Raw genomic sequence first — 27,707 nt, forward strand, 5'->3', positions numbered from 1 at the left:
AGTTAAAAGCAAGATCGGGGTCTGACACTTGGCGTACCCCCTCGTAAATTGCGTGCGTTGGGATTCAGTAGACAGAATGCGTCCACTTTCCTCGACTACTCATTGACATGTTTGGAAACTTTCTTTGTTGTAGTTGCACTTTGCATTATGAGGGCTGGTTTTCCTGATGAGGATCTACTTATGGACTTTGCTCCTAATTTACGTTACTGTGTAGTAGACCTACTGCAACTACTTAAACCGGAAACGTTTGTTTGTTTGGATACTCCGCTTCTTAGTTGCTACATTTCGCTAAAATATTTTCCTTTTTTTCAAAACGGCAAGTTAAGATGACCACTGCAACATGGTAAGATCAGTAACAATTTAATACTTTGAAACAGTTATGTGTGGTGTACGAGGAGTCTACTGTTGTTGACTGAGGAATACATTAAACACGAAAGCTGCGTCCAATAACAATAATTAACTTTCGGTTACATGACAAAACACAAGTCGAAGCACTGTCAGTTCATCTCAGTACCCAGTAAAACTTAAACTGGAAAGATCGAAAACATACATTTGTGGGGAAGGCAAACGAATGACTGCGTTTTATTGGCCGCACACTAAGAATACGCAACAGGCCAACTGAAAACACTGCCTACACTACGTTTGTCCGTCCACTGCTATAATATCCTTGACAGACGTGATTGACTGTGCACGCAAAAACGTCCAAGGAACGGTAGCACGCTTTGTAATGTCACGAAATAGGGGAGAGAGGATCCCAGATTTGATAATCGAGTTGGGGTAACATTCATGAAAACATATGCGTTTTTCGTTGCCACGAGATCTTTTCACAAAATTTCAATCACCACCATATGTTCTGAATGCCAAAACATTATTTCCTAGGGTACTTACACAAGAAGAAACCATAGTAATAATGTAATTCAAGGCTCGCAAGAAATTATTTAAGTAGTCCCTTTTCCCGCACACTGTTAATGAGTGGGACGGTAGAGAAATAATCCGAACCTTCTGCCAGGCACGTAAGTCCGGATTGCAAAGAAATCCTGTTGATGTAGTCATGTAGATGTAACAACGAAATTATGTTGTAATTACGACATGTGACTTTCACTTGATCTGAACATCGAAGTTGTTTACTGTTTATTTACTTTTTGTTCATTAATTTCAGCCATATACGAACACCTAGGCGCGTTAAAGTGATATTGAAATAAAGTGTCATGCATGGACCAATAACAATAAGTTCCCACCTACTTGTTATAGTACTGCATTATCTGCCAGCGTATTCAGAAGTGGATATCGCATACGAAGTTCCTAGGGTGTTTGTAATGGATATTGCAGACGACTTCGACAAAGTTTGAATGTAGCTTCATAAAAGTTCCGTGATCAAACGATCTGAGTTGCTGGAGAATACAGTTTATCCTCACTAGACAGTATATATTATCATTATACATGAGGTGAGTAGGGTTTCGCCGCGTTGCGGTGGCCGAGCGGTTCCAGGCGCTTCAGTGACGAACCGCACGGCTGCTTCAGTCGCAGGTTGGAATTCTACCTCGGGCATAGATGTCTGTGATGCCCTTAGGCTAGCTAGGTTTAAGTAGTTCTAGGTCTAGGGGCTGATGACCTAAGCAGTTAGGTCGCATAGTTCTTGAAGCCATTTTTTGACCTTTCGCGTAAATTTTCTTTACATAAACCGTCGTATCTTTTGATTGCGTTGACATAGAAGCTCACTTTTTTACACCAGCAAGGGACCGGTTACAGCAAGAAGTGCGATACATTTCCGCTTATTATGTCCACCCGTTCTGGAGGTAAACGGGTTTTAAGGGTTGGGTAGACCGATAGACGGTCAAGAAAGTGAGACTAGTAGGGTTCCGTTTTTACCGGTTTAGGTGACGAAATCCTAACAACGAAAACACTGAAGATGAGGGCCGCATAAATAACACCCGCTACTCTTTATTCGAAATGTTCTAGTTGCTGTCGATACATAAGCATATTAGTCGTAGCTACGTTTTCGATCCAAATCACGTTTACAGGAATGCAAATAGAATGTATTTGCCTATACACGTGGTAATTCACATCCCAGTATTAATGCCACCGCGTTTTAGAAGTACGAACATTCTCATTGCTAGCTAGCTTAAGAAACACTTCTGCTAGTGAACGTTTTCTGGCTGTGGCGAGTCTAGTGGAGAATTTGAAACAATGCAGAATACGTTTGGCAGCTATGTAGCCGTTTATTTCCTGGGGTGGTGCAGAATTATCCTACAAAATTTACTCTCTAATAACAGTAATTTGTTATTTCGATAATCATCCCGAATGATTGTCGCATAAGTGGTGACATAAAGGAAGAAAATTCATGTTTTTGAGTCCAGAAAGCTCTATGCAACAGAAACTGCAGATTTTTATTGCGAAATTGCCTGCTTGTTCATGTCTGGGGTAATAATAGAGGGCTGTTTGCCTAGGTTGTCTGCTAGCATAGTGAAAGGAAGGTCTGGTTTGTTTTCGGTTCTAATCTCTATGGAGGCAGGTAGAATATCAGTAAAGCAATTTTAAGAAATTCTCGCGCACCCAATACGATTTATCGCTACCTTTATTCTGTACTGGCGCTCTGTGGATGTCAATATGACACTCTTGTAGAATTTCATACATGATACTGCCTCCTTTTTCCGCTTCTGTCAATAATGGAATTGACTTAAGTGTGGCACTGAATGATGTTTAAGTGAATTTCGTTATGAATCTTCACGCATTGCTAAATTTGCACACTTTCATGGTAGGTCAGCAATGGTAATCCAGTATGACTGGTCTGAACGTTGACACTGACCGTTTCGCGGGCGAATGCGGATAATATTTTGCTAATTCGTAACGGTCTGGGGTTCTTTGTCTGTTATCTGGATAAGCTGAAATTCATTTTTATTCGTCCGTTTCATACAAATTAGCGTTTCTTCTTTCAGTTCTGTCTTATGTTTACGTGTTGTATTTAACACACTAATCAGCATTAATATAGTCTTACAAATTATGGAATACAGTCTAAAAAAGTTCAGATAGTTTGTCAATTTCACGCCTGCGCATAGTATGTTGGTAGCACTTCGTCGCCTTGCCTGTTATGCTGTGTAGCAGACTTTAAAGCCGTGCGGATCAGCATAACGAAAAGGCGAGGGGTCTCGCTCGTTTTGTCCACGACTGTACATCCCCTACAGGAGCTGTAGCGGACGGCGTATGCGCAACATGGCAGGCGTATATCACTGGTTAACGACGTATTGGTGAACATGTAACTCGACTCGGCACGATGGTAATTTTCGAAGCCGCCAGAATTCGCAACTCATTTAATATCCATAGTGATTACCAGTTGCTATTTTGTTAGCATAAGTTAATAACGGAGATAAAACTGGATTAATATTCACTGTGTTTAACACTTAATGTTAAGCGGTGTCCAAACTCGGTTCCACTTCGTAAAATCTGACTGTAAACTGTATAAATTGAAGAAAGACTTATACGAAGTAATAAACATGCACCAAAATTAAACTCGCAAAAATATGAAAGCAAAAGTATCCGAAACATTTGCTGTACAGGGTGGCCACCATTCCCCCGTTAATAACCAACATAAACTCTTAAACCTGAATAAATAACACGAACAACAGTTCCTTAGAAGATTTTTTTTTGAGATGTGAAATATGTAGAGCTGCTAGTGAGAGGGAATGGAGCACTATCGCTGGAGATCTACTAGACTTGGCCCTCCGAACCAGACTGAGATAAACACTGCTGATTTCAATAATATTTTGCATCAAGGCGGACTCAGTTTGTGATGTTACTGTTTTCACTGCTGATTTCAAGTCTTCTTAGAACTGGTTAAGCAAATTAAAAAAAAAACATTCAGTATAGCAAATCGCAAAACAACGAAATTTACTTCAAGTAAAAGTGTAGAGGAGGTGCATTTAATTCCTAGCTGACGTGAAGACGAGGCTTCCTTTTATCTCCACATCTGCTGTGTCTAACGCCGATCGGTCAGGTTTCGTAAAAGAACTACGAGCAAACTGCACTTCATAATTTCGAAGCGAAAATGGATAGAATTTGCACTTCAATGGATTAATGCTATGACACATCAGTATAGAACAATGCCACTGATAAGTAAGAGTGGATTACTGCTTCCACAGCGCTGTATCTTTCTTCACTGACTTCAAGGCATATTAAGATCAAAAATTAAGAAAGGGTGTTTAGCGACAAAAATCTTGTAAATCGACCTATCAAAATCTGGAAAATAGCAAAGAATAATTTTTAACATTTGTAACGGTTTCTAACCAATTGCAGAAATTAATTCATGCAGCCGCATTGTAGTATCCTGTGTGGCAATAGTTAGTGCCAAAAAACAGTAAGACATTGGTTAGGTTATGTCAGGTATTAAGTGTTGTCTTCTGTTCCATCTAGTATAAAGGCTTGATCACGAATACAAGCGAACAGTTGTGAAGACCGACGAATTGTCTGTGAATGCACATTCACTTACGTTGACTTTCATTCGCTCCAGTGCAAAGAGAACTTATATGGTCCGGATTCGACTCACAGTTAGTTGGTCATAGGGTTTGTGTAAGTCACTCTTCACTCGTCCCACCTCTGCCAATGTTATTAATGCAACAAATACCGAGTTTCACCGTAGTTTGGAGTCCATGTTAAGCTGCAGTTCCCGTTATAGCTGGCTGGATTAATCATTCAGATGCTGCAGGAAGGCGACGGCAAACCGCCTCCAATAGTATCTTCCCCAGAAAAGCGCTGGGGTTTTAAACCAATCTTTGGGTTTATGACTACTTTACCTTTAGCGTTTTTTGCAGAAAAAGATTGTTCCGAAAGCCGTGTTATTCCGATGTAGAAGTAGTACAAAATCTGATGAAATTGCCGATTAAGTTTCCAAAATGCAACAAATTCTAAAATATTTTATTTCCAAAATTTATCTTATTCAAGCATGTAAACTGCTAATCGTTTCTTTACTGATCGTAGTTATTGTTGTATTTCTAAATCAAGGACGCCACCGCATGGAATTCGAACAGTTTGCAATGAAAAATTTGTGTCGCTGAAGCTATGATACACACGACATACAGGTCTCTCTATTGACTGCTCGTTAAGCTAAAAATAGATTCTCGACATCCGTGACCAACTATAAGACATTTGAAATGAAATAAGTTAATCATTCACTCTTTACAAGCATCTAACAAACGAACAAAAGATAGTATACTATTTATTTTGATTTTTTCCACATTTCCCATGTCACAGAAGTGCAGAAAGAAAATCATTTGGCAAGTGTCAGTGCTACCTGCTCATTAATAAAAATACACTGAGTCACAATATCCCGACAAAACTGCAACAGCCGTGGCCCTTCGGTCGCTGACTTAGAAGCGTTATCTGTGGTGACTTCTCAGTGACACATACATTTCTCTTGTGCCATATTAAATGTTGTTCCCAAAATACAGCGAAGTTTACACAGCTTCTGACTCGTTTGATGTGAATTCCTCTCCTGTCTAACATCTTCACCTCACTAACATGTTAACACAGTTACAGTTGAGACGGAGTCCTGAAAGAGTCTGTTATTAAAAAATTGACTGAGAACAAGGCTGATTAGCAGCTTGTGAGCAAGCTCATTGTTGGTATAAAAATAAATGTGTAATTTCTTTACTTATTTAATTATCGCTGGCACTTATAAAATCAAATTAGTAAAAAATAGGCAAAAATTGAAACAAGAACCTGTAGAAACCTATGGATAAAACCTGCGATAGTAAATTTAATTGATGAAAATAAAAAATATAAAAATTCAGCAAAAGAAGCAAGCAAAAGGAAATAGAAGCATCTAAAATATGAGTTTGACAGTAAGTGGAAAATGGCAAAGAAGGAATGGACAGAGATTAAAGGCCACGTGTCTATGAGAAAGCTAGACTCTGTCCTGTCTTTACGAAAGTTACAGAGAATTTTAGAAGAAAGAGAAGCAACTGGGCTAGTATTAAGAGCTTGGGTGGCAAGCCAGTGGCAAGAAAAGAAGGAAAACCATAAAGGTAGAAGAAATATAAAGTATTCGTAATAAAAGGAAAACGGAATTGTACAGAACATTATAGAAATGGAAGAAGTTGATGAAGATCAGGTCGAAGATATGAAACTGCGAGAAAAATTTGACAGAACACTGAAAGACCTTAGTCTGAAGAAGCTACACGGAGCAGACATTTCCACAAAACAACTGAGAACCCTCGAAGAACATACCGTGGCAAAACTATTCCCCCTAATATCCAAGATGTATGAGACGGGTGAAATACCCAGAGAAATAGGGTGTAAAACAAAACTTTTAAACATATTATATAACTTAAAATCAATAACAATACTCTCTTAGAAGAAAGTCATCTAACAGAGGGTCGAGGCATTACAAGTTACAACATAATAAAAGTTCTGCGTTTTCACTATACAGAATGCTCAGTGAATCCTTACATCTTGCAAGCAATACTGAATAAATAGGCTTTTCTTCTCGAGTTTTCCGTTACTGTTAATATCTTTACAGCAGTATGATGATTGCAGATGGCCGCCATTTTCCCTGTGCTGGATATGTACTCCTGCATCGCTACGAAGTGGAGTCGGCACCTTGGTTTCTGCATAACGTACACGGCTCTCCTGATGAAGACGTGGAGGTAAGATTGCACAACGATCGACTTTAATCATTACTTTCTTCACAGCAAAAGAAAACATTAGTTGGTCAGATTCTCTTGGCCTCGGCTGAAGTGTGAAAGTTTCGCTGCCTCCCTCCCCCCACATCCTCCTCTTCAGATCCACCGCCAAATGTAACTTTTGATAAAGTCATTGACATAAATGTAAAATTGGTTTTAGCATGTAATCTGACTCTTTCTTGATTATATACAGTCTTTTTATATGTTTAAATAGCTACTCACAGTATTTTCTAAAATATGGACTGTATATTGGTAGTGTGTCTCAGAGTACACGTAGTTCGCTTGCCTTATTGTTTAAATTACTAAGTGAGAGATAGGGTACAATATTTTGAAGAATACACAGACTCAAAATTTATAAATAGATCTCATCTGTCGAAAGAAGCTGCACTCAGCCTCTTCGATCTTGTAAAAGATTATGTGGATAAGGTGACTGACAAGCGAGTCTTACCTATCTCTCATAGCATAATTATGTTGTTTACTATGTCTGAATTATGTGGCACTAACCTGGACACAAGATTTTACTTCCCAGTATTTGAAAATTTAATGTCATGACCTCGTGAAGAGAACACTATTCTGTTTCATTTACTATACAACCTGCGGACATGTGCGTAGGCGATTTAGGAGTTTCAAATGTATCTCCTGCTGAACAGTTTCCCGTTCCTTTGTTGCTATTGCCACAGTACCTCCACAATTCGTCTTTCATTTTGTAAAAATATTCCAATATAGGCACAGAAATACATAACAACACTCATACCTCTCGAAACTTGTAACTGGGTTCAACGCACCAACTGTTTTTCCTCCGATGTCTGATGTTAGGGGCAGTCTCTAATACTCCTATGACAACAGTAATATTATAGTAGAAAATGTTTTTTTCATCCTCTCACCTCATACGTTTTTTATGTGTACAGCTCAACAATATAAGAACAATTGTGTGTTATTTAGCGGAAGTATTACGACGACGTCTCATTAATGCTGAAAGGAACAAAACGATCCCTCATCTAGCATCACCTTCAGCATTAGGTGTATATTTTTGTGTAGAATACAGACAGTATTTTTACTCCTATTCGAACGAATGTGCCTTCCAATTCCGATCAAGATCAGTCCCATGGTGTACAGATGCCTATAAGCTGTATCACTGATACTTACTTGCGTACTAAGAACCACACTTCAGTTGTCACACATCTTTTCATGTAAGTTTTCTTTCAGAAATGAGTATCTCACCAGGGAACCAGCTGCTTTTGGAAGTCAAATTGTATCTTTATACAGATTTTCTTCTGTCTGTTGAAGAACTGGGTTGGTATTGACTCGTGGACAGTTAAAAGGATAATTCGCAAGTTTTTTAGGTCACTTTCTTGTCTGCCTGTCTGTGCAGTACACATTTTGCAATTGCTTTTAAATTAAGTTTCCGAAGACCTGGAGACTTAAAACGTAGATTATGACCCCAAGCTGGATGACATCGATAAATTAACTCACTTTCCTGTCTGATGTGTGACGGAGGGTATTTTGTTTTTCTGTCTCTCAGTGTGTTCGCTACAAATTTAGCAATTCATTTTGAACTTCACCAAGATCAATAGGCTTGAAACATTCAGTATAGCTCAGAACTAAATGGCAATGACATATTAACTCGCTTTCTCGTCTGGCGTGTGGCGGAGGGTACTTTGTGTACCATTGATATTTCTGCCTTTTCCCGTTCCACTCGCGAATGGTTCGCAGTAAGAACGATTATTGATAAGCCCCCTGTGAGAGCCCAAGTCTATCAAATTTTTGCCTTCACCGTCTTTCCACGAGATGTACGCAGGAGGAAGCAATACACTGGTTGACTCAGGTGAAGAGAAACAAAAACCTGAAATTTACCCCGTGACTCTGTTGTAATCTCATGAAAATGTTAGAAATAATTTTACAACTTCACACACACACAATATTAAAAAAGGAGAAAATAATTATTTAAATAAAAAACTTTTTAATATAACGTGTTTTTTTAAAAAATAGACTAAAAATATAACATAATTTTTCTTAGTCCCATATAGATTCCTAACAGGTAGACCCGAAAATTTATGCATGTGGATTTTTAATAGCTATGACAATACTTGTAAGATTCAAAGCGCAAGCAATAGATAGTAGTAGGAGAATGAAGAGAAACTGCCGTTGAAAAAAATCACACAAGAGTTCATATCATTTGCAGTGCAATAAAATTGTTAGTGACTTAGTTGAACTATTCAAGCACCAACTATCTATTGCATGCGCGCGTCCTTCTAGCATTGTCATAGCCATTAAAACTTCAGAAGCACAAATTTTCAGCATTATCTCTACGGGTTAGAAATCTGTATGTGGCTAGGAGATATTTCATCCTTTTCAGTCCGTTTTAAAAACATGTTATATTAAACAGTTTAAATTTACGTAATTATTTTTAGACTCGGAGTGCTCTGTCCCTTGCCTCTGCATATATCAAGTTCCCAAGCACACAGGAAAAAAAGAATTGCCAGAGCGCGAGGTGTTTCCACAAAAGAGCTTCTTTTCCATCACTACGAAGTACCATACATTGCCCCTTATAAAAATGAAGACGGAAAGAGTGCGAAATTGTAATCTGATCTGCAGTTTGTACACTGTTACGCATTTTATGTCGTATACTGTCTGTCGTATAACGCACTCGATTTGTGGTGCAGTTCAATGATTTTCACGCAGTTTCATTCTGGACTGACATTGTCGGACGAACAGTAAAACTATATACACGATAATATACAGCTGAGCTGTCCACCTGACATATATCCTAACCCGTTTAATATATCAAAACTCGGTTTTCACCCAAGTGAGTGTGGAAACCCCCTCACTAGGTGATGTACAGCCTCTTATCACATTAATGTGAACATTACTGTTCCACCCACCCCCATGAACCATGGACCTTGCCGTTGGTGGGGAGGCTTGCGAGCCTCAGCAATACAGATAGCCGTACCGTAGGTGCAACCACAACGGAGGGGTATCTGTTGAGAGGCCAGACAAACGTGTGGTTCCTGAAGAGGGGCAGCAGCCTTTTCAGTAGTTGCAGGGGCAACAGTCTGGATGATTGACTGATCTGGCCTTGTAACACTAACCAAAACGGCCTTGCTGTGCTGGTACCGCGAACGGCTGAAAGGAAGGGGAAACTACGGCCGTAATTTTTCCCGAGGGCATACTGCATTACTGTATGGTTAAATGATGATGGTGTCCTCTTGGGTAAAACATTCCGGAGGTAAAATAGTCCCCCATTCGGATCTCCGGGCGGGGACTACTCAAGAGGATGTCGTTATCAGGAGAAAGAAAACTGGCGTTCTACGGATCGGAGCGTGGAATGTCGGATCCCTTAATCGGGCAGGAAGGTTAGAAAATTTGAAAATGGAAATGGATAGGTTAAAGTTAGATACAGTGGGAATTAGTGACTTCTGGTCAGGTGACTACAGGGTTATAAACGCAAAATCAAATAGGGGTAATGCAGGAGTAGGTTTAATAATGAATAGGAAAATAGGAATGCGGATAAGCTACTACAAACAGCATAGTGAACGCATTATTGTGGCCAAGATAGATACGAAGCCCACACCTACCACAGTAGTACAAGTTTATATGCCAACTAGCTCTGCAGATGACGAAGAAATTGATGAAATGTATGATGAAATAAAAGAAATTATTCAGATAGTGAAGGGAGACGGAAATTTAATAGTCATGGGTGACTGGAATTCGTCAGTAGAAAAAGGGAGAGAAGGAAACGTAGTAGGTGAATATGGATTGGGGGTAAGAAACGAAAGAGGAAGTCGCCTGTTAGAATTTTGCACAGAGCACAACCTAATCATAGCTAACACTTGGTTCAAGAATCATAAAGGAAGATTGTATACATGGAAGAAGCCTGGAGATATTGACAGGTTTCAGATAGATTATATAATGGTAAGACAGAGATTTAGGAACTAGGTTTTAAATTGTAAGACATTTCCAGGGGCAGATGTGGACTCTGACCACAATCTATTGGTTATGAACTGTAGATTAAAACTGAAGAAACTGCAAAAAGGTGGGAATTTAAGGAGATGGGACCTGGATAAACTGACTAAACCAGAGCTTGTACAGAGTTTCAGGGAGAGCATAAGGGAACAATTGACAGGAATGGGGGAAGGAAATACAGTTGAAAAAGAAGAGGTAGCTTTGAGGGATGAAGTGGTGAAGGCAGCAGAGGATCAAGTAGGTAAAAAGACAAGGGCTAGTAGAAATCCTTGGCTAACACAAGAAATATTGAATTTAATTGATAACAAGAGAAAATATAAAAATGTAGTAAATGAAGCAGGCAAAACGTTATACAAACGTCTCAAAAATGAGATCGACAGGAAGTGCAAAATGGCTAAGCAGGGATGGCTGGAGGACAAATGTAAGGATGTAGAGGCTTATCTCACTAGGGGTAAGATAGATACTGCCTACAGGAAAATTAAAGTGACCTTTGGAGAGAAGAGAACCACTGGTATGAATATCAAGAGCTCAGATGGAAACCCAGTTCTAAGCAAAGAAGGGAAAGCAGAAAGGTGGAAGGAGTATATAGAGGGTCTATACAAGAGCGATGTACTTGAGGACAATATTATGGAAATGGAAGAGGATGTAGAAGAAGATGAAATTGGAGATATGATGCTGCGTGAAAAGCTTGGCAAAGCACTGAAAGACCTGAGTCGAAACAAAGCTCCGAGAGTAGACAACATTCCATTAGAACTACTGACAGCCTTGGGAGAACCAGTCCTGACAAAACTCTACCATCTGGTGAGCAAGATGTATGAGACAGGCGAAATACCCTCAGACCTCAAGAAGAATATAATAATTCCAATCCCAAAGAAAGCAGGTGCTGACAGATGTGAAAATTACCGAACTATCAGTTTAATAAGTCACGGCTGCAAAATACTAACGCGAATTCTTTACAGACGAATGGAAAAACTAGTAGAAGCCGATCTCGGGGAAGATCAGTTTGGATTCCGTAGAAATATCGGAACACGTGAGACAATACTGACCCTACGACTTATCTTAGAGGCTAGATGAAGGAAAGGCTAACCTACGTTCCTAGCATTTGTAGACTTAGAGAAAGCTTTTGACAATGTTGACTGGAATACTCTCTTTCAGATTTTGAAGGTGGTAAGGGTAAAATACAGGGAGCGAAAAGCTATTTACAATTTGTACAGAAACCAGATGGCAGTTATAAGAGTCGAGGGACATGAAAGGGAAGCAGTGGTTGGTAATGGAGTGAGACAGGGTTGTAGCCTCTCCCCGATGTTATTCAATCTGTATATTGAGCAAGCAGTGAAGGAAACAAAAGAAAAATTCGGAGTAGGTATTAAAATCCATGGAGAAGAAATAAAAACTTTGAGCTTTGCCGATGACATTGTAATTCTGTCAGAGACAGCAAAGGACTTGGAAGAGCAGTTGAACGGAATGGATAGTGTCTTGAAAGGAGGATATAAGATGAACTTCAACAAAAGCATAACAAGGATAATGGAATGTAGCCGAATTAAATCGGGTGATGCTGAGGGAATTAGATTAGGAAATGAGACACTTAAAGTAGTAAAGGAGTTTTCCTATTTGGGGAGCGAAATAACTGATGATGGTCGAAGTAGAGAGGATATAAAATGTAGACTGCAATGACAAGGAAAGCATTTCTGAAGAAGAGAAATTTGTTAACATCGAGTATAGGTTTAAGTGTCAGGAACTCGTTTCTGAAAGTATTTGTATAGAGTGTAGCCGTGTATGGAAGTGAAACATGGACGATAAATAGTTTGGACAAGAAGAGAATAGAAGCTTTCGAAATGGGGTGCTACAGAAGAATGCTGAAGATTAGATGGGTACATCACATAACTAATGAGGAGGTATTGAATAGAATTGGAGAGAAGAGGAGCTTGTGGCACCACTTGACTAGAAGAAGGGATCGTTTGGTCGGACATATTCTGAGACAACGAGGGATCACCAATTTACTATTGGAGGGCAGCGTGGAGGGTAAAAATCGTAGAGGGAGACCAATAGATGAATACACTAAACAGATTCAGAAGGATGTAGGTTGCAGTAAGTACTGGGAGATGAAAAAGCTTGCACAGGATAGAGTAGCATGGAGAGCTGCATCAAACCAGTCTCAGGACTGAAGACCACAACAGCAAACAACTGTTCCACGTCATTGTGCAATAAGCACTCATGGACGACAGATGACAGCACTCGCAGTGGACGATATATGGAGCGTGTCGGGGGTGGGGAGGGATCATTTCCGAGCGGGCGTCTGGTTCCTGCACCCATGCTGCTGTTGGTTATCGGCGATGTCGGCTGGAATTTACACGCCAATATGGCAACTGGGCGTCCACTGAGCAGCGACAGGTGGTCTTTCCATATAAGTCACGTTTTATGCTCCACAGTACAGATGGCTGTGGCGTGTACGGCGTGAAACGTCTGAAAGCAAACGCTCCACAACATTCGTCGGGGAGCGGTGGGGGGGATGGGGGGGGGGGGGGGAGGTGTCCAGGCCGGAGGAGGAAGTGTTGTTAGTTGTTATCCGGAAAATATTTTCGTAGTATTCCCTGGGTGAAGTTATAATTCTCGAAGGCACAGTGGATCAACCCAAGTATATATCCATCCCTGGAGATCATGTCCATCCCTACATGTAGACTGTTTATCCTTGGCTCAATGGCATATGCCAGAAGGACCCTACAAAGTGTCACAAAGTTCGCAGCTCGCAGTGCACCGTACGCGGTTCGGAGAGCAGCAGGATGAGTTTATTGTACTGTCCGCTGGTCACCAAATTTCCCAAATTTAAACCCAGTCGAGACTCTGTGGGACCATTTCGATCATGCTGTTCGCGTTAGCAAGGGCGACGGCACTGGAGGCGGCGTGGCTTCACACCCTGTCCGTATCTTCCAGATCCTCAACGAATCTCTCCCTGTACGTCCACGCTGCAAAAGGATGTTATTCAAACTTTTGGCAGGTGGTCATGTTAATTACACTTCGCTCTTCCAGATGGACTGGTAATTTCTGCAGCTACTATTGTAATTCTAAAAGAGGCGAATTTACATCATTTCACTCTTCAACGTTCGATCAATAGTTTCGGAGAAATTACAATACTTAGAACTTGGGATTTATCTTTTTTTTATCATGAAACCGATTGCTGTGTTATGCAGAAGATCGTGTTGTCATCTGAAACCGTCGCGTCAGTCTGTTGGATCATTCCAACTTGATGCAGCTAAGAGTGTCTAGTTCCAAAAATGGAATACAGGAGAAAAGATAAACTGGATACTACTAATCACACTTGACTGCATGTTGTTGGACCGACACATTAACTGAAAGGCAAAAGATGTGGCGTCTAAGGATAATTCACCAGTTAACGTCAGTAACATTTCTGCTCTTGTTTCTGTAAGAACATTGTAAGAAAGATCCGCTTCAAAAATTGAATGGATTTGTAAAGCATGACATTAAGAGATAAAGACTGTTACATAATAACTTCATATCGTGTGCTTAATGTCAAAACACACACTTACATTGCAAAATTGCATCAACAACAGTTGTTGTTGTTGTTGTGGTCTTCAGTCCTGAGACTGGTTTGATGCAGCTCTCCATGCTACTCTCTCATGAGCAAGCTTCTTCATCTCCCAGTACCTACTGAAACCTACATCCTTCTGAATCTGCTTAGTGTATTCATCTCTTGGTCTCCCTCTACGATTTTTACCCTCCACGCTGCCCTCCAATGCTAAATTTGTGATCCCTTGATGCCTCAGGACATGTCCTACCAACCGATCCCTTCTTCTAGTCAAGTTGTGCCACAAACTTCTCTTCTCCCCAATCCTATTCAGTACCTCCTCATTAGTTACGTGATCTACCCACCTTATCTTCAGCATTCTTCTGTAGCACCACATTTCGAAAGCTTCTATTCTCTTCTTGTCCAAACTAGTTATCGTCCATGTTTCACTTCCATACATGGCTACACTCCATACAAATACTTTCAGAAACGACTTCCTGACACTTAAATCTATACTCGATGTTAACAAATTTCTTTTCTTCAGAAACGATTTTCTTGCCATTGCCAGTCTACATTTTATATCCTCTCTACTTCGACCATCATCAGTTATTTTACTCCCTAAATAGCAAAACTCCTTTACTACTTTAAGTGTCTCATTTCCTAATCTAATTCCCTCAGCATCACCAGATTTAAATTGACTACATTCCATTATCCTCGTTTTGCTTTTGTCGATGTTCATCTTATATCGTCCTTTCAAGACACTGTCCATTCCGTTCAACTGCTCTTCCAAGTCCATTGCTGTCTCTGATAGAATTACAATGTCATCGGCAAAGCTCAAAGTTTTTACTTCTTCTCCATGAATTTTAATACCTACTCCGAATTTTTCTTTTGTTTCCTTTACTGCTTGCTCAATATACAGATTGAATAACATCGGGGAGAGGCTACAACCCTGTCTCACTCCTTTCCCAACCACTGCTTCCCTTTCATGCCCCTCGACTCTTATAACTGCCTGGTTTCTGTACAAATTGTAAATAGCCTTCCGCTCCCTGTATTTTACCCCTGCCACCTTCAGAATTTGAAAGAGAGTATTCCAGTTAACATTGTCAAAAGCTTTCTCTAAGTCTACAAATGCTAGAAACGTAGGTTTGCCTTTTCTTAACCTAGCTTGTAAGATAAGTCGTAAGGTTAGTATTGCCTCACGTGTTCCAACATTTCTACGGAATCCAAACTGATCTTCGCCGAGGTCCGCTTCTACTAGTTTTTCCAATCGTCTGTAAAGAATTCGCGTTAGTATTTTCCAGCTGTGACTTATTAAACTGATAGTTCGGTAATTTTCACATCTGTCAACACCTGCTTTCTTTGGGACTGGAATTATTATATTCTTCTTGAAGTCTGAGGGTATTTCGCCTGTCTCATACATCTTGCTCACCAGATGGTAGAGTTTTGTCATGACTGGCTCTCCCAAGGCCATCAGTAGTTCTAATGGAATGTTGTCTACTCCCGGGGCCTTGTTTCGACTCAGGTCTTTCAGTGCTCCGTCAAACTCTTCACGCAGTATCTTATGTCCCATTTCGTCTTCATTTACATCCTCTTCCATTTCCATAATATTGTCCTCAAGTACATCGCCCTTGTATAAACACTCTATATACTCCTTCCACCTTTCTGCCTTCCCTTCTTTGCTTAGAACTGGGTTGCCATCTGAGCTCTTGATATTCATACAAGTGGTTCTCTTCTCTCCAAAGGTCTCTCTAATTTTCCTGTAGGCAGTATCTATCTTGCCCCTAGTGAGACAGGCCTCTACATCCTTACATTTGTCCTCTAGCCATCCCTGCTTAGCCATTTTGCACTTCCTGTCGATCTCATTTTTGAGACGTTTGTATTCCTTTTTGCCTGCTTCATTTACTGCATTTTTATATTTTCTCCTTTCATCAATTAAATTCAATATTTCTTCTGTTACCCAAGGATTTCTATTAGCCCTCGTCTTTTTACCTACTTGATCGTCTGCTGCCTTCACTACTTCATCCCTCAGAGCTACCCATTCTTCTTCTACTGTATTTCTTTCCCCCATTCCTGTCAATTGTTCCCTTATGCTCTCCCTGAAACTCTCTACAACTTCTGGTTCTTTCAGTTTATCCAGGTCCCATCTCCTTAAATTCTCACCTTTTTGCAGTTTCTTCAGTTTCAATCTGCAGTTCATAACCAATAGATTGTGGTCAGAATCCACATCTGCCCCTGGAAATGTCTTACAATTTAAAACCTAGTTCCTAAATCTCTGTCTTACCATTATATAATCTATCTGAAACCTGTCAATATCTCCAGGATTCTTCCAGGTATACAACCTTCTTTTATGATTCTTGAACCAAGTGTTAGCTATGATTAAGTTATGCTCTGTGCAAAATTCTACAAGGCGGCTTCCTCTTTCATTTCTTCCCCCCAATCCATATTCACCTACTATGTTTCCTTCTCTCCCTTTTCCTACTGACGAATTCCAGTCACCCATGACTATCAATTTTTCGTCTCCCTTCACTACCTGAATAATTTCTTTTATCTCGTCATACATTTCATCAATTTCTTCATCATCTGCAGAGCTAGTTGGCATATAAACTTGTACTACTGTAGTAGGCATGGGCTTTGTGTCTATCTTGGCCACAATAATGCGTTCACTATGCTGTTTGTAGTAGCTAACCCGCACTCCTATTTCTTTATTCATTATTAAACCTACTCCTGAATTACCCCTATTTGATTTTGTATTTATAACCCTGTAATCACCTGACCAAAAGTCTTGTTCCTCCTGCCACCGAACTTCACTAATTCCCACTATATCTAACTTTAACCTATCCATTTCCCTTTTTAGATTTTCTAATCTACCTGCCCGATTAAGGGATCTGACATTCCACGCTCCGATCCGTAGAACGCCAGTTATCTTTCTCCTGATAACGACGACCTCTTGAGTAGTCCCCGCCCGGAGATCCGAATGGGGGACTATTTTACCTCCGGAATATTTTACCCAAGAGGACGCCATCATCATTTAATCATACAGTAAAGCTGCATGTCCTCGGGAAAAATTACGGCTGTATTTTCCCCTTGCTTTCAGCCGTTCGCAGTACCAGCACAGCAAGGCCGTTTTGGTTAATGTTACAAGGCCAGATCAGTCAATCATCCAGACTGTTGCCCCTGCAACTACTGAAAAGGCTGCTGCCCTTCTTCAGGAACCACATGTTTGTCTGGCCTCTCAACAGATACCCCTCCGTTATGGTTGCACCTACGGTACGGCCATCTGTATCGCTGAGGCACGCAAGCCTCCCCACCAACGGCAAGGTCCATGGTTCATGGTAACAGTAACAGAAAATAAATTATGAAAGAATTTGGTCACAACAATATCCTTAAAATTCCATTTAAATCACCAGGAGTTCAAACAACTCATCGCCCACTGAAACAGACGTTTTAAATCGCTGGTGCAATGACGTCTGAACAGACTCAAAAAATTATTTTTTTTCGATACAGTTGCGTATGCTGCCGCTATGCGTTGTTTCAAATCATCTTGGGTTGTCGGAACTTGTGCACAGACTCCATCTTTGAGTTTACCCTAGAGTGAACGTGCGGGGCAACAGATAACGCCTTCACGTCCCGCACAGTGACCAGGAAAAAGCTGGGTGAGCCCTTACCTAGCCACAAGGGAATGGTGAACCGGTCACCTGCAGAGCCTGTTCCACGTATGTCTACGTTTCTGAAATGGTATTTTCTTGGAGAGTCGGTAACATTTCAATAAGAAATTGTGCGAATCTTTTACCCCCTTCAGGTTTCTTCGATGAAGTAAAGACCAATCACATTGTTTGCAATAATCCCACGCCAAACGTTCACACTACACTGCCTCTGATGCTCAGCCTGCCTCAACATGTGTGCATTCTCAGTGGCCAAATAATGCATATTTCTTGTTTCTAAATTCCCATCCCCTGTAAAGGTAGCTTCATCGATAAAGATAAAGATAATCTATATTTCTGATATCGTGCTAGAATAGAGCGAAAAATATGCGTCTTCTGCCATCCCACTGGTTAATCTGCTGGTGAGTCCGCAGCTCGTGGTCGTGCGGTAGTGTTCTCGCTTCCCGCACCCGGGTTCCCGGGTTCGATTCCCGGCGGGATCAGGGATTTTCTCTGCCTCGTGATGACTGGGTGTTGTGTGATGTCCTTAGGTTAGTTAGGTTTAAGTAGTTCTAAGTTCTAGGGGACTGATGACCATAGATGCTAAGTCTCATAGTGCTCACAGTCAATGTGCTGGTGACGTGACACCTGATACGGATTGAAGCTGTTTGTACGCAAAATACAACCAACTTGTTCCAGAGACACCCTCCATTTCTCTGGATCATGCGCAACAGGTGCAACAACAAATACTCGTACACACCGCTCGCTGCAAGCTGACCTCTTACATTGTATGTAGTATGCAATGCCCTTCCAATAACAATTTTTTAAACATTCACTGAATTTTCATTCTTGCTCGACACCACCTCTCGGGAAATCTTTTTCGGTATAACTCAGCTGACCCTTGGCATTCTTTCCGTATTCCCCGTAAAGTAGTAATAACTACACTGTGAAACAGAATTAAAGGATCACTTTTCGAAACGCCATAATTGTCTCCCATTGCGACACATAAGCTTGAAAGTTGGCTCAAAGGTGCTTACAGCCTTCCTCTGTGATGGTGCAAACGTACGGTGACCTGCAACGTCACCCACGGGTTCGATGATACAGGGTGTCGACACACGCGAAGAAAGGCCGACGACACATGGGAAAAAAAGGCCAAGGGTCAGAAGTTCATGTGACGTGTAAACTGGGTTAATGATACCCTACTGGCACCAAATCGCACTACAATTCTGCCCAGTGCTACCGTGGACGTGTCACACGATGATAAGGTCGTCACAGCCACTCTTACCAACATTTCACCCCTTCATTTAACGGCTCTGCGGTGGAGGTCAAAAACGTGACGTTAAAAGCTTCAATAACGCAGTTTTCTTATCAGTAGGCGAGGAAAACATTTCAGACACGCCGACGCAAAGTATCAACATGAAATGGCCTCAGGAAACGGCATAAACGCTGTCATTGAAGCCATTACTTTCCTCGAGTCTTTGATTCCCACACATTTCGCGGTCGAGTAAGACAGTTTTCAGTTCGACGAGCAACAGGAAGACTTTCTTGACAACTTTTGATACTGATGACATCTCCTTGAGCTTAAACCCTTCTCTAAGGATCACCCCTTTCGAGTGTAGTGCGACCGTACATGGCTCCTGTTTCACGCCCTCCACTGGCTTGATTACAGAGGGGAGCGACATTGACATAAGTGTGAATACAATGGCAAAGGGTTCCTCTAGGGCCACCCACTTTGGCAGTGCCCTCCATGGTACCCCAGCACATTTACTGAGAAATTTAAAAATGTGACTCTACAGAGAAAATCTACTATATACCCTGAGGTGCCTGCAGGTAGGCAGCTGCTTGACACACCTCTGACATCAGCTGCCTGCCTGCAGGGGCCTAAGCCTACTTTGCGGCTTTTCTCTGTGAAGCTTCATTTTTAAAATACTTAATAAATGTGGACCTGTCCATGATCATGCCGCAGTAGAGTGTGAATTAGGAGTACTGAAAAAGAAGAAGGACTCTTTGCTGTTTCATATCACGCTCAAATTTCGTCAAATCGTTTTAAACGGTCCCTAACGGCTCTACCACGTTAACGTGAGCAAAAATTGTTGTGGCACTGCACTCCAAAGAGGTGAAACCAAATTCAAGTGGGTTGCTAGACCACGATGTCCTTAGAGAAAGGCTGAAGCATCATGGAGGTGTCGCCAGTATCAAAGATTGTCAAGAACGTCTTCTTGTTACCAATCGCGCTGCGTACTGCCGTTTTCAACCGCGAAATGTGTGGGAATCAACGGTGCAAATGGCTCTATGCACTATGGGACTTAACATCAGAGGTCATCAGTCCCCTAGACCTAGAAATACTTAAACCTAACTAACCTAAGGATATCACACACATCCATGCCCGAAGCAGGATTCGAACCTGAGACCGTAACAGCAGCGCGGTTCCGGACTGAAGCGCTTAGAACCGCTCGGCCACAGCAGCTGGTGGGAATCAATGTCCCTAGGAAATGGATGGTTTCATTAGTGCTCTTTATGACATTCCCTGAGGCCTTTCCGTGTCGATTCTGAGCTGGTGTGTGGGTGAAATGTTTTCCTTGAACACTCATAAAGAAAACCGCCTGCTTTCAACGCTGGGCGTCGCGGTTCTGACTTCCATTGCAGAAGTATCAAAGAATGGATGAAAGGGATAATAGGGGCTCTGATGACGTTCCCACAGTGTGATACGTCGGCTGAGACGCTGGGGATAATTTTGGTGAAACTTGGTGCCAATGCGACATCAGTAACCCACTTTATACGTAACGTCCTTTCTTCTCGCATGCGTCGACACCTTGCTGTTTGAAGCGCCGCAGAACCGGAGGGTGACGCTGCAGGGCACCACACTTTTGCGTCATTACAGACGAAGGTTGTAGGAACCTTTGATCCAAATTTCACGATAGAAGACAATTACGAGATTTCGAAAAATTGATCCTTATTTCTGTTGCGTGTTGTAGTTTCTCTTGGTTGTAAAGACATTTTTTACCAACACTCGACAACGCCATTGACACAGACAGCATGAAAACTAAGTTTCCTCTGTGTCCCTTTTATACCGGTATCGCGGCGGTGTAATATGCGCTTTCTCCATTGTCCAATTTGACGTTTTTGCTTATTTGATTATGAAAGCACGAACTGCCGCATAAAACATCAGTCGATTTCACGCCCTCTCAGGCCCTATGAGGCGAAGCGGTTGTAAGGATACTGTCCGCCGTTTCCTGGTTAATGTGGTTTTAACATGTCCGTTTTTCAACTGGTAAATCTGATCCATGACTCCCTGGTTGTTGCGGGCAACGGCATTGTATTTTGAGAAAGTTAAGTCCCCTTCCTGCCCACACTATGGGATTAATGTTTCACTGAGGATATGATCTGATGTTACAAAACCGGCCGTTTTCCTGTGAACAGAGTGGAAGCGGTTTATTTGCCAAACAAAGATTACTTCAATTGCGGTTCCCACAACATAAAACTATTTGTCCGGTGCCACCAACAGGGTAGCTTATGGCACGAGCCGAAGTGCTGTAATCTACGCGACGACAAACACCTTTTATCTAATAGCTGGATGACTTATATTCAGAGTGCGGAAAAAACTCCAATTACAGTAAGAATCTGAGAAAAAAACACATTACGTTCACTTCCAGGAAAGTTAAGTCTGTCGCTGCACAATTAAGCCTGCTAATATTTTGCATAGTTTATGTGGCAAAAAGTTAACCAGTTAATTTGCCACAAAAGACACGCACATGTATCAGAGAAAGGCATTAGTATGAAAATAAAATATCCGCTGTGCTATCTTTCAGTCGTTTCTAATGATTGTTGTTTTGATTACTAGGCACTGAAGGTGCGTCGATCGACTCAGAAGAGACTAAATTCGAATTTTTCTTGACGTTTAGCGACTGGAAGCAGCAGAGTGGAAGAAGCATGTTGTCACGTAACGTAAACAACCGTGGATCGTAGTATATTTCGGATAGTGTCACATGACAAGTAACAAAATACGAAGTGTCTGTCCCGCCAGTACAGAAGTAACCAAGACTAGAGATGGTACCTGCAAAATCAAATACGTCACTACTCATATGGGTCACCAGAATGTTACAAGTCATTTAGGCTTGACATAAACAGGAAAAAAATGCAAGCTCTTGACATCGCCAACATAATTCAATTCAATTCTATGCAAATCCATCAGGTAACAAGAAAGATTTATGTAACATTAAGCAATATCATAATTTAGGTGCAGATCTCACGAGACATAAACAAAGAGTTACTAATGTATAAGAATGAGTTAATGAGATCAACACTAGCTGAAACTGTGGTGTCACCGCCAGACACCACACTTGCTAGGTGGTAGCCTTTAAATCGGCCGCGGTCCGTTAGTATACGTCGGACCCGCGTGTCGCCACTATCAGTGATCGCAGACCGAGCGCCGCCACACGGCAGGTCTAGAAAGACTTCCTAGCACTCGCCCCAGTTGTACAGGCGACTTTGCTAGCGATGGTTCACTGACAAATTACGCTCTCATTTGCCGATAGTTAGCTTAGCCTTCAGCTACGTCATTTGCTACGACCTAGCAAGGCGCCATTACCAGTCACTATTGATGCTGTAAAACATGTACCGTCAAGAGCGATGTTCACCAATTATGGATTAAAGTTAAGTATTCCAGCAGCTACGTACGTTTTTGGCTATTTTCATTTCCGTGTCCTGTTCCAGACCTCACGCCAGCCTGCGTGAGCTTAAACGCGTGCCTTTCGGCTTCCTCCTAGTGGATTGGCTGTCTTGCCAATCCACAACAGAAACCCCAGTGCGTCACACGTATAGCTGTACAAACCACCAGTGATCATTTTCTGGGATAACGCTGGGGGACGCGTACCCCTAAACTTCTCTGTCCGTAAAGTAACATCTTTACGATGTAGGAGAACGTAAAGGTTAGCCAACGATTTACCTCACGGACGTACATCGGATTTATTTCATTTTCTCATGTTGGTAATTGCAATATGAACGATGCCAGTCAGTCTGTGATGGGAAAAGCGAAGCATTTAGCTGTTTCGAAGCAGCAGCAGCCGTTCTCGACAGTCGAATCGTTGGCAGCCAGTGACAGTGTACTTTCTTGTTCTAACCGATACATGAGAGTCGGAATACTTGGTTATTCACTTACTGTTCCCTTCTTGTAGGTTGTATGCTTGATTGTATGGCCAATCGCGTGTCCTGCTTTTGTTGCAAGTTAGCTTAAAGGTCAAGGTAAGATAAGCAATAAAACAATAAAGAGTTTTACTTGTTCTCCTGCATCTAACAAACTAAAACTTGCCAATAATTCTTGTTCCAGTGAAGAGTCAGGAATTTCAGTGTTGTCCGTGGATGATAAAAGAGTTATCAAAACAAGTCTTGAAGCACAGTCACGATACATCACACTGTATTCTGCCAAAATGAAGAAAAGAAGTCAGCTGTTAGTGTACTAAGAAAGGAAACTAAGCAGTGATCTTCACTATTGTGAAGCTCTCAAAGTATAAATTACACTGTAGAAGGGAACAACAAGCAGATGTCTTGAGCTCAGCACATTTTATCATTGTCTAAACCAGCGGCTGGAGCGTCTTCTGCAGACCGAGGACATTGCTGCCTCTGTATGTGCGGAAACGTTGGACTCATCGACTTGGCCTGAAAATCCTGGACTAACACATGGTGAAACAAGTATAAAACCTTACGTAGTCATTTCGGTTTTTCAGGGAGAGGGATACTCAGAGCGCTTCGTGATTATTTGATGGAGAAAAAAAATGCCAGCGTCCCTCCTCCCTCTTCTCAGTGCAGTGAAATGTGTTCCCATGTCTACTAGTGAATGCGAACACAGGCTTTCACAAATAAATATCATTATCAGACCACAAAGAGCTTCGTTTCTTCTTTCTACGGTCAGCAATCTGATGTTAGTTAACCAGGTTGATCCTCCGCTGAAGTTATTTCAACCCATGGGTTACGTACGCTCTTGGTTTATGAATGGCATACATCTTGCTGCCGATACCAGGAGTAAAATAAGAACGCATGAAGAGTACAGCAGCCATGAACTATTGTCAAAATTTTCCTCAGTGAGCAGGTCAGACCTCAAAATAGAAACGGTTATCGGTGATTTAATAATATAAATTGATTGGGTTGTATGGGTTCACTTTCTTTAATTACTGGTCATGGTTTATGTTCTTCTGGTTTAGAAACTGGTATAAAGTTATGTAATGCCGATTACAATCTAGTTTTATAATTAAATAAACAATCAGCTACATCGAAAACTTCAGTAATTGTGGCTACGTTATATCTAATGTGACAGTACCCCGAAACATTTTTTTTTTTAAGGAAAGGAGCACTCTAAACCACGAGATGTAAACAGCCTAAGGCATTCACTACAGAGAAAAGAAGACTTAAGTGTCATTAATAAGAACAGTGCTCAAGTAGAAATGCTGAAAAAGTATAGCAGTGTCTGCATTTGCATCGATGGAACCTACAGTTGTGATTTTGAATTGAATACCTCGGCTTTAAGCGATAGAAAGGGATATTCGATGAGAAACAGAGTTATTGCATGTAAAAACATTACCGATGATGTGATTTATTCATATTAGTCGATAGCTCCACGATAAACCAAGAAATGGTAGCTCTAACTCTAATTTCACATTCTGACTAATGGCACTTTGTCACGATGTGTACATGTGTGGTGAACAGTGACAAGAGCCAAAAATGTGCCTAGCTGCTGTAGTGACCGTCGCGAAAATGGACACAAGAAGATCATCTCACTTTCTTATAGTATAATAACTTCAAATGTTAATGAAAAATCTAAAAAGGAATTAGACATTCCTAGTTTTAGTCTGTAAGTGAAGAAATACAGGGTGATTCAAAAAGAATACCACAACTTTAAAAATGTGTATTTAATGAAAGAAACGTAATATAACCTTCTGTTATACATCATTAGAAAGAGTATTTAAAAAGGTTTTTTTCACTCAAAATCAAGTTCAGAGATGTTCAATATGGCCCCCTCCAGACACCCGATACTCCAGCTCGTTCCACACTCTCTGTAGCATATCAGGCGTAACAGTTTGGATAGCTGCTGTTATTTCTCGTTTCAAATCATCAATGGTGGCTGGGAGAGGTGGCCGAAACACCATATCCTTAACATACCCCCATAAGAAAAAATCGCAGGGGGTAAGATCAGGGCTTCTTGGAGGCCAGTGATGAAGTGCTCTGTCACGGGCTGCCTGGCGGCCGATCCATTGCCTCGGGTAGTTGACGTTCAGGTTTCATAACTAACCTTTTTCGTAGGACTCTCCATACGGTTGATTGTGGAATTTGCAGCTCTCTGCTAGCTCTGCGAGTCGATTTTCCTGGGCTGCGAACAAATGCTTGCTGGATGCGTGCTACATTTTCATCACTCGTTCTCGGCCGTCCAGAACTTTTCCCTTTGCACAAACACCCATTCTCTGTAAACTGTTTATACCAACGTTTAATACACCATCTATCAGGAGGTTTAACACCATACTTCGTTCGAAATGCACGCTGAACAACTGTCGTCGATTCACTTCTGCCGTACTCAATAACACAAAAAGGTTTCTGTTGAGCGGTCGCCATCTTAGCATCAACTGACGCTGACGCCTAGTCAACAGCGCCTCAAGCAAACAAATGTACAACTAAATGAAACTTTATAGCTCCCTTAATTCGCCGACAGATAGTGCTTAGCTCTGCCTTTTGTCGTTGCAGAGTTTTAAATTCCTAAAGTTGTGGTATTCTTTTTGAATCACCCTGTATATTCTACCAAAAATTCTTGCAAGTTGTTACGAAAAAACTAACTGTACAAGAACTTCTCAAGAAAAATAACTTTTCAGTTCAACGTGTGTAAAAAAACACTAGCGTATTTAGATTGAAAAACATATATGAACATTCTTCAGATTTTATAGGTGCACTTGATACATATTTTATCGTGGAAACATAGAAGTATTACGAGATAAAAAATAAAATATCGTAAGAGGTTTGAAACTGTAACGCTTGTTAACGGAAAATGTTGGCGCTGATGAATTTTCGTTCTGTTGGACCTCCTAAAATCTTCCAGGGAGAAAGTTGTTCAGAAATTTATCGAATTAATGTTGGTAACGTCTGAAACATCGTTACTGTTGGGGCTCGCCTCAATAGGACCGAGAATATTCCCTGCCTCCCGAAAACATTTTATGTGCAACTGTTACAGACCCGTCATCACTGCACTTATCACCCAAAACGCTGAAATACACTACACAAAAGGAAATGTAGATATTTTCAGGCCACTATTTTCGTTAAGCGAGCGAAATAATTTGCTCGTATGGCTTAGTGAAACTGAAGTTTTGTCTGCCTTTACTACAAAACTATTGTCGTCAGCAAGCAATAAGTGCATTTTACACAAAAACTTCACTGTTGCTGCTGAAATGTCTCTTCATACAATTGAAAATTTTCTTCCATCACCACACTGTCTTCACCCCGCTTTCTGATTTGGGAACCGGGTGAGAGGAGAAGACGAGAAACAGAGCTCACTGAGCCACAATAACTAATTTTTTTCTTGACGCCACCCTGTATTTTTCTAGCTATCGGATACTCTTCTCTCTCCTAGTAATCAAGTACAGTTCTACACACTAACTATGCTTTAAAATCGTTAAATTCTCTAATTTTTCATTTTCGTTTACATGTCTTTCTTGAAAAATAAGACCACGAGCTTGCATTTGGAGATTCTGCTGATGGTTACTGCACTCTTAATACGGAGTACAGCAAGCTTTTGCTGTCAGTTATAAATCTGAGCAAAATTTACGTTATTCACGGCTTCTTCACTGATGGACAGATCGGTAAAAAGTGAAGTATGTTCAGTACTACGATTTTAATTTGTTGCCGTCTGTCTGTCGCCCTTTACGCACATCGACAGGTGTAGGCCCTTGCTCCTGCTATACTCTCACAACAAAACATACATTGATCTTTCTCTAGAAGAGTGAAATCACTCGTGAACACACGATATCGCATGGAAACACTGAACGTACAGATAGCGCTGACCTCCATCCTTGCTGAAATATGACTGAGGCAACAAAGCTGTGAAGCGAACAAATCACAACGCTTCGCGCTTGACATTGGCACGCAGCGGCTATGATGTTGACCTGTCTGCTTTGGTGAGGGCTACAATAGTCCACACTAGCAGTAGTAGTAGTAAAATCTGCGGTTTCCGTGACAGGAAAATGCTTTTCAGGGACGATTTGGACAAATCCAAGGGTAAAGAGGATAACCACGTCTCAGATATAGATCCTAAATACACTACTGGCCATTAAAATTGCTACACCACGAAGATGACGTGCTACAGACGCTAAATTTAACCAACAGGAAGAAGATGCTGTGATATGCAAGTGATTAGCTTTTCAGAGCATTCACACAAGGTTGGCACCGGTGGCGACACCTACAACGTGCTGGCATGAGGAAAGTTTCCAATCGATTTCTCATATACAAACAGCAGTTCACCGGCGTTGCCTGGTGAAAAGTCGTGATGCCTCGTGTGAGGAGGAGAAATGCGTACCACCACGTTTCCGACTTTGATAAAGGTCGGATTGTAGCCTATCGCGATTGCGGTTTATCGTATCGCGACATTGCTGCTCGCGTTGGTCGAGATCCAGTGACTGTTAGCAGAATATGGAAGCGGTGGGTTCAGGAGGGTAATACGGAAAGCCGTGCTGGATCACAACGGCCTCGTATCACTAGCAGTCGAGATGTCAGGCATCTTATCCGCATGGCTGTAACGGATCGTGCAGCCGCACTCGATCCCTGAGTGAACAGATGGGGACGTTTGCAAGACAACAACCATCTGCACGAACAGTTCGACGACGTTTGCAGCAGCATGGACTATCAGCTCGGAGACTATGACTGCGGTTACCCTTG

The 27,707-nt window shown here is 41.4% G+C and overlaps 1 protein-coding gene across 1 annotated transcript in view; it reads left to right on the top strand.

The window, feature by feature from the left end:
• Positions 1-27,707, top strand: part of LOC126237278 (probable G-protein coupled receptor CG31760) — a 360,570-nt gene that overhangs the window by 267,139 nt on the left and 65,724 nt on the right. Inside the window, exon 6 of the mRNA XM_049947213.1 lies at positions 6,529-6,638. Coding sequence (XP_049803170.1) covers positions 6,529-6,638 — 110 coding nt within the window. The remainder of the gene's footprint in view (positions 1-6,528; positions 6,639-27,707) is intronic.

The sequence above is a fragment of the Schistocerca nitens genome, chromosome 2 (assembly GCF_023898315.1).
Source record: "Schistocerca nitens isolate TAMUIC-IGC-003100 chromosome 2, iqSchNite1.1, whole genome shotgun sequence".
In the NCBI taxonomy this organism is placed as follows: Eukaryota; Metazoa; Arthropoda; class Insecta; order Orthoptera; family Acrididae; genus Schistocerca; species Schistocerca nitens.